We start from the raw sequence: 18,201 nt of genomic DNA, 5'->3' as shown, positions 1-18,201 counted from the left end.
TACATGCATTAATATGTTACAGGGATCACATGTGGTGTGTGTACACTCTAAATCCTGAACATAAACATTCAGAAATGTATATAATATATAATATATATAATATGACAAAAATAATCAGACAGTTACAGTTTTAAGTTCCTTTTGTGTCACTTTACATCATTTTACAAAATGAATGAAAAACAATCCCCTTTAGAAAAAGATTTACCTTATGTTATTTATTTCAGAAATGCTACGTTTGTTAATGTTTTCAAATGTACATGGAGGCAAAAAATCTAAGGTTAATCAACCTTAGAGCGATCGGATCCAATCGATGACTCCGTGTTCGATTTGTTAACGTAGCGCATGCGCCCTCGACGCTCTTCCTTTCCCCCTGCTTCTACGCCATGGCGCCTATTGTAAGTACAATCGCGTATGGGAAAAAGTCTCACAAACGTGTGTTTTTGTGCTGAGTGGGAGTTCGACAAAGTGTGTGCGATGACGCGACACCCCGTGTGTGATGGTGCTGATGTTAGAGCAGAGTTCGGACTCGGTTCCGACGTGTTTTAATCCGAACAACACGCAGCGGAGCTAACGAGTGGCCTTCGGCTGTTAGCTTAGCAGCGGCGTCACCACCACGTTGTTGTTCCCTGCGTGTGTGTGTGTGTACCTTAAAAAACATAAATTATGACAGTACAGTTCATGTATAGATGCCGCTAACGTGACTGAACTCTGTTTACGTTTAAACATATGTGGTGTCAGCGCGATAAAGCTAACAGTGACTGCCTGTTTTCATTGACTACAGTCACCAAATCCTCTTTTTAAAACGCCCTAATTTAAATAATCTGGCGTAGTATTGCTTTTATCATGAGGTGGATTTCTTCCTTTGTAAAGCCAACATGTTTTCTGAACCCCACTGTACCGAGATCTGGCAAATATATACACCCAAATAAAATTAATGTGGATTTGCAACACTTATTTGATCCACAACATCAAGATAATAACATGTATTAAGGTTTTTATACAGATATACTATATAGGTATATTTTTTTTTATCATTTATGAAATTTCAGAACTACAAAAGAGAAAACTGTTGACATTTCATTGCTCATAAAATGGAGAAAAACTACTTCCTGTCTCGTGAGGCTCAAATTACTCACTCTTTCATTCCAGATAATTTTAGGTGTCACAGAAATGGCTGTAAAAGTAACCAGAAACATTACAATATTCACACATGTGCTCACGATATAGATTGTAAATGGTGTCATGGTATGTCATCTTAAAAAATTACATCCCCTTACTAAAAGTTTGGGAAACCGTGATCCACCATGATCAGTACTGGTTTCAGAGTATCAGACATGAAGGAGCTGTGTGATAAGTTCAGTCCTGATTTTAACTGCTGCTTTTCTGTGTTTTGTGATTCAGAAGAAGCATACCCCTGGTAAAGGTGGTAAGAAGAAGAAGCAGGTCCTGAAGTTCACACTGGACTGCACACATCCCGTGGAGGATGGCATCATGGATGCTGCAAACTTTGTAAGTTCAAATGTGTTTTTTGTGACTTAAGTGATCTTGTGCTAGGATTAACCTAATGCCAGTTTTCAACTACATAGTACTCGACTTGGAATGTTTGTTTGTTTTTTTGCTAGTACTTTTTTAGTACCTGCTCTGGCGAGGTTCCAAGCAAGCTGTAGAGTTAGGAGCAACACGTCCGGCACAAGAATCAAACCTAAAAATGCTGAACTGTAGATCAGTTAAAAATCCTGGAAACTTGTGTTAATCTCCAGCATTTTCAAGGAAATGTCTAAAATCTCTATATTTAACAGAAGGGCCTGGTGTATTTAAATACAGCACCGCTGGAAGCCTGCGATCACAACCTGTGCCGCTGTATTTAAGATCAGTGACTGTGTCAGACGGAGTCTGAGGACGTACTGAACCATTCTGTGAACAAATCTTTTTAATTAACTGATTCTAATGATTCAGTACAACGAAAACAACTGATTTACGTTTGTGTGTGCTGGTTTAAAACAAGGTCACGCTATGATGACTCCTCACACATTGAGGAGGTACTATAGTAATGGAAAACCATACCAAACCGTGTAGAGTCGAGCCGTGCCGGGCTGCGTTGTGGCAAAGCGTCATATGTGGCGCATTCAAATGAGGCAGCAATAAACTGGTAGCTCTTGAGTCCCTGTGAACTCAAACTGGTGAAATTCTTAATGGAGTTTGGTTTGGGAGAGAAGGATTTGATAAACTTCAGTTTCCTGCTGGAAAAAGTCTTAACATTTATATAAAGCAGTGAACGCACTTGATCTAAAAATGAAATATCAGATATTTGTATACTGAATTAATGCAGCTGTGTAGTGCAGGGTTGTAATAGTTTTTCATGAGTATTAGATTTTATTTTGTTTTGACTTTAGAGTTTGTTTTAAATAGTTTTTAGAGCGAGTTTGCTAGTTTTCATTTTTTTGTTCATGCTTAGTTTTAGTGTTTTGTAATATGGAGTATTTGCCAGGTGCAACATTCAAAAGGTCTTTGTGTACATTTATATGAACCCAAAAGGATTATGTATGAAATTAAACTCTAGTTTTTATTTTTATTTCAATTTACTGAAATGTTTTTTTCAATTTTAGTTTTAGTTATTTCGTTAGTTTTCGTTAACTATGATTACCTTGGTGCAGTAGCTTTGTTAACCTGTGTCTGTGTTTGTGTCATATTCAGGAGCAGTTTCTTCAGGAACGCATCAAGGTGAATGGAAAAGCCGGCAACCTCGGTGGTGGTGTGGTTTCCATCGAGCGGAGTAAGAGTAAGATCACCGTGTCCTCTGAGGTTCCCTTCTCCAAAAGGTAAGATGCCGTCATGGTACACTGCCCTGTGAACTTACAGGGTTCATAGGTCACAGCTGTTTTAAAACTATGTCAGATTAGGCCGACACTGCAGTTCTAGACGTAGAAAGTGTTAATTGATCACCCGTAAATATCTCATCTCCTGTTGTGAAGCTTCTGGAATTGTGATTTAACTGGGGCCATTTTGACGCCTTGCATATGGAAGTTTAGAGGCGTGACCTGAAATCGGGCTCCTATTGGAAGATGCCAGCTGTCAATCACACTGGTTTTCACTCATATGTACTGTACTCAATCATCTAGTTTCCTCTAATTATGCTAACCCTCTTATGGCCTTCACATAGTTTTTCTAAACTATAAGTGAAACATTCACCTGTAACACATTATTGTGGTATCTTTTGTCCTGCTATTGTGTGTCTTGGCGGTCATTTACACTGCACTCATCTGTAAATTGGTTGTATAAAGATTGTTTGTCAGACAGGGCAACAGAATCAGTGCAGCTGTGTTCCAAAAAACAGAGAATCTGACTCATCGTGTTTGTCCACTGTTTTTGCAGATACCTGAAGTATTTGACCAAGAAGTATCTGAAGAAGAACAACCTTCGTGATTGGCTGCGTGTTGTGGCCAACACCAAGGAGAGCTACGAGCTTCGCTACTTCCAGATCAATCAGGAAGAGGAGGAAGAGGATGAAGATTAAATTGAACAATTCATCAGGTTTTGTACATTTAAATAAATGTTGTTTACAGTACAGAAGCTCGTTTCAGGTGATTTTTTTTTTTTTACGGTCCGATATGGCACATTTCCACTGGCTCTACTCGCCACGGCACGGTTTAAGTAGCGTTTCCACTAGCATAGTACCTGGTACCAGGTACTATTTTTAGTACCTGCTCCGGCGAGGTTCCAAGCGTGCTAGTAGTAGGTACTATGCGATGATTGGTCAGACTGCCACCGTCACAGGAAGTGACGTCCCACACAGAAATCAAGCCGAACTGTAGATCACTTAAAACTACTTAACAATCCTAAAAACGTGGGTTAATCTCCAACAGCTATAGAAGTCTGGGTTAAAGTCACTAGTCACTCGTGTGTCTTGTATAAAACGAAGTCACCACAGTTTCACTCAGTCATGCAATGATGACTCCGCCTACGTTAAGTAGGTACTTTTTTGTGGTGAAGATGCAACCTAATTGTGCCGTGGCGAGGCAAGTAGAGCCGGTGGAAATGCGCCAATAGTGTCACAGGATAATTGGGAATGTAGTAATAGGTCATTTCTAGCTTGACATCAGTCCTGGTAATATGTTCAAGTGTCACCAGAGGGAGCACTAGCATCATATTGAATGTGAGCCTCCTTTGAAGACTGAACTTTGTTTAAAAAGAAATGGAAATTTTGTAATTAGCTGCAATATTGACGGGACTTCCACTGAAACATTTTCAGGATGAATCAGGATAATTTTAGCTTGATGTTGGGAAGGATTGATCCATATAGGTTGAGATTCTTGAAAAAGAATGTGTATATAACTTTGCATTTGGTAATTTTCCTACCTCATTTTTAACATTTGAGGTGGTTTGATTATTGATGTTAAGATTGCAGATATTTATTTTTGAAATATTGTTAGACCTAATCCATAGATGCCCTGACTAAAAGCTTCCACCAAGGACAAGAATGCTAACCACTAAACCAATCCTGTGGCCCCCCCTAAAATATTAGCTTGAGATTGAATAGAGGACGACGGTGAAAGACAATCTGTTAACATGACATCTTTATTTAACCATTTCAATGAAAAAAACAAAACAATGTAGTCCCAATAAATTCCACTATAAAAAAGAATGTAGGACAGATCAGAGAAAAACACCATAAACAAAGAACGACAGACAGCACATCATTGGTTCTTTTAAGTTCTGAGCGGCTTGTAAAACTGCTTTCAGCACTGGAATAATTAATGTGAGTCAAATTAGCAAAGACCTCGCAAACAGTGTGGTCACAGAAGGACTGAGGTGAGCATCCTTGATGCAAACACTGAAGACGGAAGGAAGAAATAAAAGGAATGTAACATTGAGTGAAGTGCACTAACTCAGAACATTGTGTTCCAAAATCCTGATTGTAATCTGTGGCAGTTACACACACACACGCGCGCACACACACACAAACAGACACATGCATGCTAGCTCATACTGCCATGTCCATTACATCAGACTGATGAGCTGATTCTCTGAACAACAGAAACAGAACATCCATAACCTGAAGAGACGTGTAGAAAAAGGCACAGGTATGGAGTGTTGTTAAACCTTTGAAAGGTCCTCAGGAGGAAAAGACCGAGGACTCTGCTGTAGCACCCGTAAATGTGACTAAACAACGCTATCGTTTCAAATACTGCGACAAAACAACAACAGAACGAGAAACATGAAGACGACAATGTTTGGCTGTGTTACAAAATGGAAGAGGGGGGGTTTTTTGGGAAGCACGACTCTGCTGGATGTGAAGTGCTCGGAGCAAACTGTTGCTCAAAGTGGGACGTGACGTCTCCGGATTTAATAATTGGTGCACAGCCAGTTTGCTGGTAGTTGAGATGAGTGGATAACTTTCAGAATTTTTGAGTGTCCCCTCTGCCCCCCCGCCCACACCACTTCCCGAACTCAACCACCCCACTAAGAAATCACCATGACCAGAAGGTGTTGGTGCCGAGCAGGGCTGGTCTCCGCTCCGGTGGGGAAAAGGTTGAGGCGTTGATGTTGCAGAGTCGCTCAGATTGTTCGGGGGTTGTACTCGGGCAGCTTTTTCAGTTTCTCCTGTTCCTGCGGAGTGTCCTGTCTGGCAATGACCAGAGAGTGACAGTAGCCCATCTCCACCTGCACCCAAAAGAGAGACAAGCCAGGACATCGTCAGCGTTTACAACCAGGTAACCACTAAACTAGTAGTATTTAAAGTATTTACTGAACTCTGAGGAAGGCGTGAAAGCAAATGTTCCCAAAAATGATTCCAGACATTCTCCAGAATATATTTATAATATATTATTATGTCTGTGGGTCATATATGACATGTTCCAAAGATAAATGAATGCTAATATAGTGCACCTTTTTGATTTCATGCACTTTAATTTGCATGTGAGATGACAAACATGTTTATTTGTAGTGTAGTTACAGCTAATACTGTGCACTTTTTTCTTTTTTTTTGTGTGCCAACGACAGGTGTGACCAAAATAATTGTATTGCTAGTCCTTTTATTATATGTTTAATGCACTTTTTAAATGTGTCATTACCTGCTGCTTACTGGCTGCAGAAAATGTCTAACCCAGCTGGATTTCTTGGTTTGAAAATGCAGCCCAACTGAGTTTGTAATTGAAAAGTTCTGCTCTAGAGGTTCTGCATTTAATGTCTGAGTAAGATCATGTGACAACAGTGCACAAGAGAGGTGAGGAAAAAAGTGCAGGCAGGGTGGAGACAAGTGTGAAATGGAAGGTCTGCAAGATTCAAGTGAGACTTGCTATGAAGTATGACTTGGAGACAGGAGGCAGAGTTGGAGAGGGCAAAGCTGAAAAAGTTTAGATTTATCAGGGGTGACCTGGATGGACAGGATTTTAAAAATGACTATATTTGAGTGATAGCTCAGGTTGAATGTTTGGAGATAAAGAAACAGAGTCATGGTTGAGATGGTTTGGTCTCGTGCAGAGGAGAGACAGTGATTATATTGTACAAAGGATGTTGAAGATGGAGCTGCTGGGGAAGGAGGAAAAGAACAAGGCCACAGAGAAGCTTCATGGATGTAGTGAAGAGGATGTGGTTGTTGAGTTTTAAAGCTAGGCTTTAGGGTTAGGCATTTAGTTGTGATGGTTAAGGCTAAGGTTAATGCATTAAATACTGTATGTGTCTGTCTTGACTTCTCTCCCACTTACCTGCTCAATGTAGATGCCATCCAGGGTCTTGACTTCCTGGGCAGTAGTGGAGGACTTAGGTTTGTTGTCTCCGTATCCCTGAAGGACACATGACATGATTCACTGCTTTGCTCTTATGTCAACAGTCACATGTTATACAACCTCGTGTCCTGCCCCCCATGGACAAATGCATCATGTCTTACCAGTTCTCCAAATGTGGGTGATGGCCCCCAGCTGATCGTACTCTCATCGGCAGCAATTATGATGCTGCTCTTCCTGTTCAACACAAATATACAGTCACACTTGAAACAGAAGAACACAAAATACTGCACAGTAATGAAGAGCTGACACAGAAATGTATGTGTATAAAGTGATCATCACTCACCCACAGGCCAGGCTGCGGATCTTCCAGCCACACAGATCCTGCACAGATTTCGGGTACATGGTGGACTCTCTGGAAGTGTTGGTCACCCCCCAGAAAAACAAACCCCCTGCAAACATAGAAACACTGGTCAAGCAACTACATGAACTAAAACCGTCACTTTTTCCAAAAATCTAGTTTCCCCCCACACCTAGACATTTTTTGTGTTTTTGGCTTTTAATTTCTAGAATATTTAATCCTTTTTTCATGCATATTGTTAAAAATGTTAAAAAGATTGCACAATTTTGGAACTAAAATAGTCACACAAAAGTGAAACAATTTTTGATGCATCATGACAAAAAAATGTATCCAATTTTATAGTCATCTTCTGGTCATCTTGTAATGTGTTTGAGCAATTGTAATGTTTAACATGTTCTGACAAAGTATTATTGTATCGTATTTTCAGATGCTTCGGTGTCATGATTGTTGCCTCAGGAGGACAAATTTATTTTGTCTTTGTTGTTCATTTTCACTGCAAAACTCAAGTTAGGAAGTAAAACTTGACTGAGAACAACGTGACGTCACTGTCTTATTTCTCTGATGTAGTCAAAGTTGATTTATGGCCAAGCTGTGCTCACTACACCGTCTGCTGGACCATGCAATAATTACCTCAGATGGTGTCATAGTTTGAACTTAATGAGATTTTAAGGTTTGAATCTGAACTTTCCGTAAGAAGTTTGAACACATACCTGAATTTTCTGATATTCAAGAGGCATTAAGTGTTCTTTTCTTACCCATCTCATTGACAGCAAAGGAACACTGATAACCAGCACAAATTTGACTGGCACCACGTCCAGGGAAGTCGAACAGTTTGACCAGCCGAGGAACCATCTCATCCTTCTGCTCCGTGTGGCCCAGGCGACCGTAACCCCCAAAACCCCAGCTGAACACTCGCTTCTGAGAGTCCAGCACCAACTACAACCACACACACACAAACATGACGGGATTAGTCTGTAAGCTGTAACAGAGCAATTTAAAGGTTGGAGCCGTGCTGAGACAAATAAGTGGATTTCCTCACAGTGTGGTTTCCCCCGCAGGCCACGTCTCGAACCACCACGTTGGGCACAGGCGTGACCTGACCGTCCTTGGACTTCTCGATGAAGATGGCGACCCGACGAGGAATGAGCTCACAGTCGTACTCAATGCGCTGGGCGCGAGCTATGAACTTGCCGTCGCTGTTGTGACCTGCAGTGAGACAGGACTCAATGTTAGGCAACAAATTTAAATACAATTTGTAACCTGTGATATTTTCAGAAGCATTCACTCATTGAACATCTTTTGACAATTCTACCATTTTACCAAAAATAAATCCAGGCAGCCTGAATATCATGATGCTCATAAGAGGGTTAACTTGCCGAGTATCTCAAACAGACTTAGCAACAAATGTTAAAGACAATATGTGTGTGTCATGAACGTACCCAGCTGTCCGTACTCTGGGCAGCCAAAGGAATACAGGTTTCCTTTGCAGTCCACCACCATGCTGAATTCGGCACCACAGGACACCTTCACCAGAGGCTGTCCATTGTAGGAAATCTACAGAGAGAAAGAAGGTTCACAATTAACACAGAACGCACATTAACAGTGTTTAAGTGAGGCCTCAGCGAGGACAGAAAGTTCTACTTGTTTTTGAATTTCATGCTGTAACTGTAACTCATCCAGTAAAACTAATCATTGTTGTCATCTACCGTCCACCAGGCCCACTGGGACACTTCTTGGAGGAACGAGATGTCCTCCTTTCAAACACCCCAGAAAATGGCCCACCACTTGTTCTTCTTGGCGACAACATCCAGTCAGAGAAGTCATCTTATTTACTTCTTTTACTTTCCTCTCTTCCTCTCTCACTTGCTCCTTCTCCACCAACTCACAAAGCTGGCAACCACCTTGATCTCATTTTCACCAGAAACTGCTCCACCTCCGACCTCACGGTAACTCCACATCATGTCTCGGATAATTTCTTCATATCCTACTCTCTCCCACTCTTCCAATCTGATGATCTCATCTCATCAGATACTGCACTTGTCCGTCGTAACATTCGCTCTCTCCCTCCCTCCTCTCTGTCCTCAACTGTTCTATCAGCACTTCTTTCAGCTGACTCCTTCTCCCTCATGCATCCCAACTCTGCCACAGACACCTTCCTCTCTACTCTGTCGTCTTCTCTCTGTCCTCTTACTTCCCGGCGGGTTCGTAAGTCCTCCCCAGCCCCGTGGTTGTCTGACTCAGTGTGTGCCGAGAGAGCCACGATACAGGCAGCAGAAAGGAAATGGAAAACCAAAAGACCTGGACGACCTGCTTTCATATCATTCTCTTCTCTCCACCTTCACTCCCTTTATCTCTGCAGCCAAACAATCATTCTATCAGACTAAAATTGAATCCTCTTTCTCTGAACCAAAAAACTTTTAATGACATGACATCTAATGTAATGTTTTAAAAGCCTCACTGACCATATTTATACAATAGCCCATAATGGACAAACTTGACAGCTACACTAGTTTTTCAACACACTTGGAAGGTGAGGTGAGATGAGGGATATTCAACTTGAACATTAAACTTAAACAGATACATTTTACACACTGTGCCTTTAATGTCTCCCTACTTAAATCCCACACACATACAGTATGTTGTATATGTGAGGAATCAGTTGCCTTGTGTGTCAGTGATGGACTTACTGGTGCTGGGCTGAGGATGGCATCAGTCTGGTTTCCTTGGCCAAGTTGCCCCAACTTGTTCTCACCAAAAGAGTATGCAGTGCCGTCCTCTGAGGGAAAACCATGAGCAAACACAGAGCTATCACTGTTGACTTACTATCAATACAAAAAATTCTTCATTATGTTTTATATAGCGTATAGTATTGATCATTTTTCTGTGGCTCAGCCTACCTGTGAGTGCCAGGGTGTGATTGCGTCCACAGGCTGCAGAAACAAACACCTGATCTGCCAGGGCCTCGATTATCTTTGGAGCTTCCACGCGCTTGGTGTCGCCGTGACCCAGCTGACCTTTGTCATTACGACCTAAGGAGGTAAGAAACTGGAGCTTAGTGCTGGTCAACTACACACAAATCCACTGATTTCATTTTAACATTTCATTCATTTAAAAAGAAGCACAAACAACTGACAGCTGATGCTCTGTACAGATTAGTGGTGATTAGCACCGTAAACCTTATTATTAAGTACTAGTAAAACAGCACCTGTACTTGTTTCTTATTCAAACAAAGTCAAGGTTGACACTCCACACTGCTGTGCTCTTTTAAAGAAGAACATTTACTCCCACAGTTGCCAAACAATATCTCTGGCATTTCACATCCAAGCATCATCAAAGTCAGTAGTGCACACATGGGTGCCCTTAGTAGGCTAACTGCCAAGTTTGAAGCCTGTCACAGGAACTGTTTGACAGTTATATGATCAACAGTCGGACTGACAGACATTCCTTGAATTAATAAAGTAATGCTTATTGAGTATTGTGTTAGGCTAATTGAAACGGGGCATTTAAAATACATGTAAACTAGACTAATTTGCATGCTAATGCATGTACATGCACAGACAGACTCGAGCTGGCCTGAGCTGTCTGTGCATTTCACACAGTTCACACACCTGATTAATAACCAGAAACATGCTGGTACATTTTATGGACTGATGAGGACACAGAGTGCACGATCTATCTGCCAGCTTAAAGAATTGTATGGATGGTAGGAACACTTCACATGCACACAAAACCAGAAGCCGTCTAATACTAACAAACTGAAAGCTGCCACCTAGAGTGATGTAGAGAAGGTGGAGACATTTCTGTCAATAAAATAATTCCCCACTGGAGCTCATTTCCTGGGAAAAGGGTAATTGTCTAATTGAATGGTGTAGTAACTGTGCTTGGAAACTTATTGAATGTTTTCTGCTGCCAACATTGACCATCAGTGAGTTGTATTCACCCATGCACATTTCTCATTTCTCCACAGAAAGCTGACCACTCACCAAAGTTCTACAGTAACCAGAGCTATAGGAAAACCTGAGTATCCACCACATTATCTTTGAGATGTGGCTTAAAAGGTAAGTTTTTTTGTTTTTTTAACAGTAAAAACCTCTGGATGTTACTCACCCCAGCTCCACAGCTTGCCCTCAGTGGTCATTAGGAGACTGTGTGCAGAACAGGGACCAGACACCACACAGCTGACCTGGATGTCATTCAGACAACCATAGCGATGAGGACCCCACAGATTCTGGCCCAGGTTACGGAATGCAGCTAAAAACACAGAGACAACAAATCAGAATAACCTGACGAGCAACTGTGTCAACACCAGCGTTGATAACATGTAAAAATTTTATATTTTTCAATACTTCCTGGTGTTTATAATTCTTATTTAATGTTTAAGACCTTTACTTTTCGTCTGTCTGTGCTGTTGTAACATTGCACATTTTCCCATCTTGGTACAAAATAAGGATTATCTTATCTTACTTTATTATTTCTACAGTACGTGCTGAAGAAAACTCATCTCTTTCTCAGAGTATGTCTGATTCACTCCCTAGTTTTTGTCTACAATTTATTTCTTCCAGACCCAAAACATACACCCGCAGTCTTAAAAGGAATTTACTGTTTTGTGAGGCCACCGTCACCTTGACCACCCAAATCATAACAGTTAATTTTCTGAGTCCAAGCGTAGATTTGTGCCAAATGTGAAGGTTTTTCTCAGGGTGTTCTTAAGATAACACACTCACGGGGGAAAAATGTGTTTTGTTCAAACATTCACTGTGTTTAAAATGGCTCTATTTCCCATAGCATTTTCTGTATACTGAGAAAAATCTACATTCTCATATTAAAGTTGAGACTAGCCACTTTTAATACCCTAAAAGTTTTAAAAACTTAACGCTCGGAGCCTAAAGAACAAAAAATACAAATACTTCCGGCACTAAGTTTGTGTATCGAGTGCAAGAGCACAACAAAAAGATTTATGTGAAAGCATGTTTAGTGCTCTGGCAGGAACAGCATCTCGCCCATCTAGACATGGTCTTTGTCTATGCAGCTGCTCCTGCTGACACCCCAACCCCCATTCACTCTCAACAAAGCTGATTTATCAGCATGTACCAGAGTCGCGAAAGAAGGATGGAGCGCGGCCGAGCACGGTCTGCCCCAGGCATCAGTGCGCACACAGCAGGGGGGCGGCACACACCATGCATACATATGAATAGGCATTAATGTCACAATCAATAAATGGGATCTCGCTACTATTAACACATATGCTGCCTGTGCATATCAGACAAAGGCACACGTGTACACACAATATGCAGACGTATGGAAAACCTCAACCCTTTGTCAATTCTGTCTGGATGACATCTGAAATCTTGTTTGTGTAACACAGTGGTCTGAGGTCTGCAACTAAAAATTATATCATAATCAACTGATCAATTACTTTAACAAATAATAGTTGTTTGATTCATTAAACGTCAGAAAATGTTTTTTAAAAAATAAACAAATTATTGTCCCACAATTGATTTTCTTTGACATATGGAGCAAAGAAACCAAAAAATTTTCATCTTTAAGAAGCAGAAAAATCAGAAACTTGATTATTTAACAAGTTTAACAGTTTATTCATTTAGTAACCGATTAAGCGCTGCAGCCCTACCTAGTGATCAGGACAAGACTTCCGAAGCCATAAATCAAAACTAAAACATCAGATGTGTTTTATTTGCTTGCAGGAACCATATCTGGACAAATCAGAGCACGGGTGCAGCATCAAGGGCAAAAACGCAGGTGCTATCAGATGCTGCTTGTCATTGAGCAAAGGTTTTTGTTTTGGTCTCTGGACAAAAACACCAAAACCTGACATTCTGACTGTGACAAAGCTGCAGGGGGATTTTAACAATTAACTGCACAGTTAGAGCAGGAAACTGGAAACTGTGGACTAAATTTTCTCTTAATATCATAACTACCTTGTTGTTTGGGCACCTCCTTCCTTCCAATCAGATCCCAGTTGGTTGCTCCAAAGATGAGCAGTTGACCTTTTACCTTTGGGCACTCAAGTTTCTGTAGAGAGGGAACAATGAGTTAATAACTTGAAGCCTTAGCTAATTATTTCAAACAACTAAAGCTGGATGGCAACATCTGTGGTTTGATCATGGTACACTTTAGATTGACAATCAAGTGCCTGGTGTTGAGAAAACAAACCATCCAGTGTCCACAGCAACATTCCCTGTAGAGAATATTCTCTTTTAGCTAAGTGTCAGAACACAAACATGAGCAGATAAAAGAAAATATTTTGCTGAAGAATTAAATCACTGTCAGAATCAGAAGAGATTTAAATTTAATATTTCCCCAATATTCACCAATTCGCCCTGAGACAAAAAAAAAACCATGTCATTATTTCAGTTCCCTTAAACTAGGCAGTCAGACTGATTTAAACATAGAGCCTAATACCCACTATTTTCTCTTTGATGTCGTCTGGCACAGTGACGGGCTGGAGACCAGACTTGGTGGCAGGCCTGCCAGGTTTCTTGTTGTTCTCCTGCTCGAAGTCAAAATCGTCATCACTACTGAAGTCCCTCTCTTTCCTCTTCGCACTGACCCTCTTCTTCTTCACCCCACCATTTCCTGAGATGTCTGTCACCTTCTTGCGTGGCATTTTTAGATTAGAAGCGGTTTCTGAGAGGAAGAGGAAGTGGACGGTTTAGAGGGTGCAACAATAATGAGTCGTTCAGAGTCTAATTGTATGTGCAATCATAACTGTGACCAACAACTCAAAAGCAGCTTTATTAATACATCTGAAAAATGCAAATTACACAGCTCAAATAAAAAAAAATAAAAAAAAATAATAATCATCCATTTCTGCAGAACAGGGAAGTTGGATATAAAGAGGTGTAACTCAGTGAAGAGGCTCCACATGTATACATACACCCAACAACTATTTGAAAACAACTATCCTGAAAAGGGTCAGTATTTTTATTTTTTTTTTTTACAGGAAAAAAAGACTAACAGGTAAAACACACTCACACACTTGAATATAGATTTCAACCAAATGGTACACAAGATTGCTCAACTTTACCATTTATGCAACACCTTAATGGTATGTCTCTCTTGTACATTCAAATAAACACTAAATTATGAATGCATGTAACAAATTATCAAAAGATAAGGGAAAATATTGTTCTACTCTATATACCAGGGTATGTGATCGACGTGGAACTGGGGAATATTGACCACAGGGCAAAGAAAATTAAACAAATAATCAAAAAATGCATTCATTAAGTGGGGCACTGGAAGATGAATGAATAATAATAATAATTCAAGTCACCTTATCTCTTGCTCCATTGACTCTATTTTACTATACCAGTGTGTGAAGTATGTGAGGAAGAGGAGGATGATGAGAGCAAATTATCTTATCGGTAATAAATCTGCCTCCTGTGAAAAGTCTGTAACTGACTTTACTCGACCTATTTTAACATTAGCGATAACGGTGTTACATTAAGACACGTGTCAAACTGGTGGCCCTGGGGCCACATGCAGCCCGCCCCCAACCACTGTGCAAGCTGATGGAACAGACAGAATATAAGACTAAATGTATTTGCCAGCAATATTTTTATAATAGTAATAAGACATTCGGTTGCAATCATTGCTTTATTAAATGTATTACACTCAACATGAAATTATATATATTTAAGCTGTTTTAATCACAATTATCCTTGTCATTATCTGCTAAATTTTCAATTTAATTCTCAGTTTTTGTGCATCATGAATATGTTTTTATTGTGAATCATTTTATATCTAAACAAGCACTTTTACTTTGCAATTCTGTCTAATATCATAATGAATATCTTATATTGCCCACCAGGTACTAAACAGTTGTTTTTTCCACTTTTTTTCCCCCCTCTATGTCGCCCCCTTGACCAGACTCATTGCCCCCCAGGTCATTTGAGTTAGACACCCCTGCTTTAAGAGCTCCATTTCCTCAGGTGATACTTGGTATAAAATGTTTGAGAACCACTGGCTTATACGGTGATAGGATGTATTGCATTGGCTCCTTTAAAAACAAAAAGAACACTTAGAAATAGAAAAGTATAAGATTATCAAACGCAATATACGCCAACGGGTAACATGCTCTAAATTCTAAATTTAACATGAGCGAGCATGTATGCAAAGAGGCATTAAACATGAAAAAGGTATCTATAAAGAACAGTTTGAGTAAAACTACACTTGAGTCCATGACTGTCGAAAACGGAGTCAATTATTGTAGCGCTGGGTGAAATGTTGCCCGGTCTATTTACGCCACTGTATTTTAACGTTGGTGATAATGGTGTTGCGATATTTTCTCAGGTGGTACTTGGTATAAAACTTTTGAGAACCACTGCTCTAGCCTCTTACCTCGACTCTAAAAGTTTTAAGAACAAACTAAAGTGTCTCACAATGTGGTTTTATTTGTCTTTACAGTCCAATAACAAACTGCTTCTGCCCCTTAAAACTTTACTTGACTTTGCCCCTGGTTATCTCTTTAACCATTTACAGACCATTAACGTAGACACGGTGACTTTAACTTATACATTTTCTTTTGACTATTTGATCAAAAAACAGAAAAAACAGCGTCAACAATAAAAAAAAAAACAGCAACCAATTAAACACATACCGGCGTCTGACTACGCGCTAGTTAGCCGTTAGCCTCATTAAGCGTACGAGCTAACCACTGTCGCTCTTTGTTCACATTATGCTCGGGGTAGCGAGCTAGCCGACGTGCTAACTCACATCATCGGTAAAGTTAGCGTTTCAGTCAGACGGCAGCGACACAAACGACCCGGGTGACGTTTGGGGTTTCTATAAATTGAGCGTCAACCTTTGACCGCCGACTGGAATAAAAAGCTCGTGCTTTAATGTGCAACATTAGCGCAGCGATAGCCGGGTTCATTGTGCTAACGTTCCCCCCTCTCGCCGCTGAAAGCTAACAGGCGGTCTAAATAAAGACACTAACGTTACATGAAACGGTGCCACAATAAACATACATAAAATAAAACTTTTCGAAAATGTTTACGAAAATGGCTTTTTAGAGCTCGGCACACGTGCAAGGCGTGAGATTTAACGACAGATGTTTGTTTGTAAATTCATAAATGGAAGAAATACCCAAAAATGTACCGGCGATTTCCTGATTCAGCAGCTCGCTCTCTCTGTCCGTCTCCGGTTTGATTGATTTGAACAAAAGAAGCTGCAGTCTGATTTCACACCACGTGGTTTACATTTACTATTCATACAGGAAACCAAGCATTCTCCAAAGCCATCCAGCAGGAGGGAGGAAGAGGCGCAAGGAGGAGAAAGAAAGTAAAAAAAACTGCAACAAACTTCTACACAGAGGATTTTACTACAACTTATGCGCGCACACTAGTCTGCTTTAAGAAAAGCATGAAAACAAAACACAAATGACTCACAAAGTGTGGGTTACTTTCATTGGATATACGAGACTTTAAAAGAGACAACACAACAAAACTAAGTTGAATTAATGCAAATAAGGGTAAAATAAGAAAGGTGCAAGAGAGGTTGGTTTGGGTTATCTGTACAATATCAGACTATTAAAATGTACAAATATACTCACCATACAATATCAGACTTTTCACAAACATTTAAATACTGTATATACTGACTGTGCAACATCGGACTATTCAGAAACATTTCCATATATATAATCATATAAACTGACTGTACATTGATTATTCACAAACATTTATATATGATTATAAATACTGACTGTACAATATCAGACTTTTTACATAACATTTACATATATACCATATCGGACTATTCACAGACAAGTGTAGGATAAACAGAATAAAAAAGGAATGATGGATGGACAGACAAGGAACTAGGTAGTGTAGGGCAGTCCTTCACTTTTTCTTCAATGGGGTTTAACAATAGCTCGCATCCATGACATTGCATCTCAGGAGCAAGAAAGCTCCTTCACTATATACTATACTATTATAGTAATGAAGGACTATAAACTGCTGATTGAGAACCGTGGATGGCAACATTACAACAGCTTTGAGCTGTGTTGAGGGACTTTTAAACTGACGTTGAAGGACCTTGGACCGAGTTGATCAACTTTGAACTGCAAACAGAAACATTTTTCCCGTGGAGGGCAGCATTGCATCTCTCTGTGACAAAGACGATGATGTCATGAGGTAGACTGATGATGTCGTGATCATGATGTCATATGGATCAAAGGAATAGAAGAGATTGTTAGTGTGGCATCAGGATTATGGAATACAAGCAATGTTCATCATACTCGTACAATCAGACTTGTACCCATTTCACAGATGGGTTTACAGAGGAGAAAACACAGGGAACGGGAGCCCAATTATAAACTAATTTATACATTAAATGGGTATTCCCTGGTGAATCCACTGGGGACAGGGGCCTTCGGAAAAGTACACAAATGTGTTTCCGTAGAAACCAAACAAACGGTTGCCCTGAAGTCTGTGAAGAGGTGGACTGGTGAAAAAGAGGTGGCCATGCTCGAAAAACTCCGGACGCTTGACAAAGATACGGCCAACTTGATCAAGTTTAACAGGCATTTTGAGTTTGCCGGATTCTTGACTCTAGAATTTGAAATGCTGGACATGGACCTTCACCAGTTTGTGAAGTGTTTTTCCAGACCACTGCAACTGTGCGAGGTTCAGGTGATCGTACAACAGATGCTGGTGGCTCTAAGTGCACTCAAGAGCGTAAGAGTGGTCCATACAGACATCAAACCAGACAATATCATGTTGATTAATCATGAGCAGCTGCCCTTCAAGGTGAAGCTGATTGATTTTGGACTGGCCCACTCTACCTCAGACATGAGCATTGGCAGTAAGCACCAGGCCACTTTGTACAGGGCTCCTGAAGTCTTGCTGGGTCTCCCTCTGCATGAAGGTGTAGACATGTGGTCCCTTGGTTGCGTTGCAGCCTTCCTATACCTTGGCAAACATCTGTATCCATCACGGTGTGAACATGAAAGAGTGAGAGACACTGTGCAGCTGCATGGTCTGCCTGGTGAACACCTGCTGAATTCTGGAGTTTATACCAAACAGTATTTTAAAAAAGATGAAGAATTCCCCAGTTCATCATGGAGGATTAATGAAACATGCAGATGTCCCAAGG

At 40.4% G+C, this 18,201-nt stretch overlaps 2 protein-coding genes across 3 annotated transcripts; one reads left to right on the top strand and one right to left on the bottom strand.

Annotated features, from left to right (window-relative positions):
• The first annotated feature begins 312 nt into the window (after positions 1-312).
• On the top strand, positions 313-3,570 carry LOC122776715 (60S ribosomal protein L22). The gene is made up of 4 exons (XM_044037380.1): positions 313-395; positions 1,402-1,509; positions 2,695-2,819; positions 3,373-3,570. The coding sequence occupies exons 1-4, from the start codon at positions 384-386 to the stop codon at positions 3,512-3,514; spliced, it is 387 nt and encodes a 128-aa protein (XP_043893315.1). The 5' UTR covers positions 313-383; the 3' UTR covers positions 3,515-3,570.
• Positions 3,571-4,559: 989 nt separating this feature from the next.
• Positions 4,560-16,328, bottom strand: rcc2 (regulator of chromosome condensation 2). Of its 2 annotated transcripts, none has more exons than XM_044039109.1 (13): positions 16,192-16,328; positions 13,508-13,728; positions 13,020-13,113; positions 11,191-11,334; positions 9,981-10,112; positions 9,771-9,859; positions 8,523-8,637; positions 8,123-8,289; positions 7,839-8,019; positions 7,069-7,174; positions 6,887-6,959; positions 6,705-6,782; positions 4,560-5,661 (listed from the first exon to the last, which is right to left on the bottom strand). In XM_044039109.1, the coding sequence occupies exons 2-13, from the start codon at positions 13,706-13,708 to the stop codon at positions 5,557-5,559; spliced, it is 1,485 nt and encodes a 494-aa protein (XP_043895044.1). In that variant the 5' UTR covers positions 13,709-13,728; positions 16,192-16,328; the 3' UTR covers positions 4,560-5,556. The 2 variants fall into 2 exon arrangements, with proteins under 2 accessions (XP_043895044.1, XP_043895043.1); XM_044039108.1 differs by having other exon boundaries at positions 16,204-16,328.
• Positions 16,329-18,201: the final 1,873 nt, after the last annotated feature.

The sequence above is a fragment of the Solea senegalensis genome, linkage group LG11, assembly GCF_019176455.1.
Source record: "Solea senegalensis isolate Sse05_10M linkage group LG11, IFAPA_SoseM_1, whole genome shotgun sequence".
In the NCBI taxonomy this organism is placed as follows: domain Eukaryota; kingdom Metazoa; phylum Chordata; class Actinopteri; order Pleuronectiformes; family Soleidae; genus Solea; species Solea senegalensis.
Note: the sequence above shows the minus strand (reverse complement) of the source record. Positions and strands in the feature narration are given on the sequence as shown.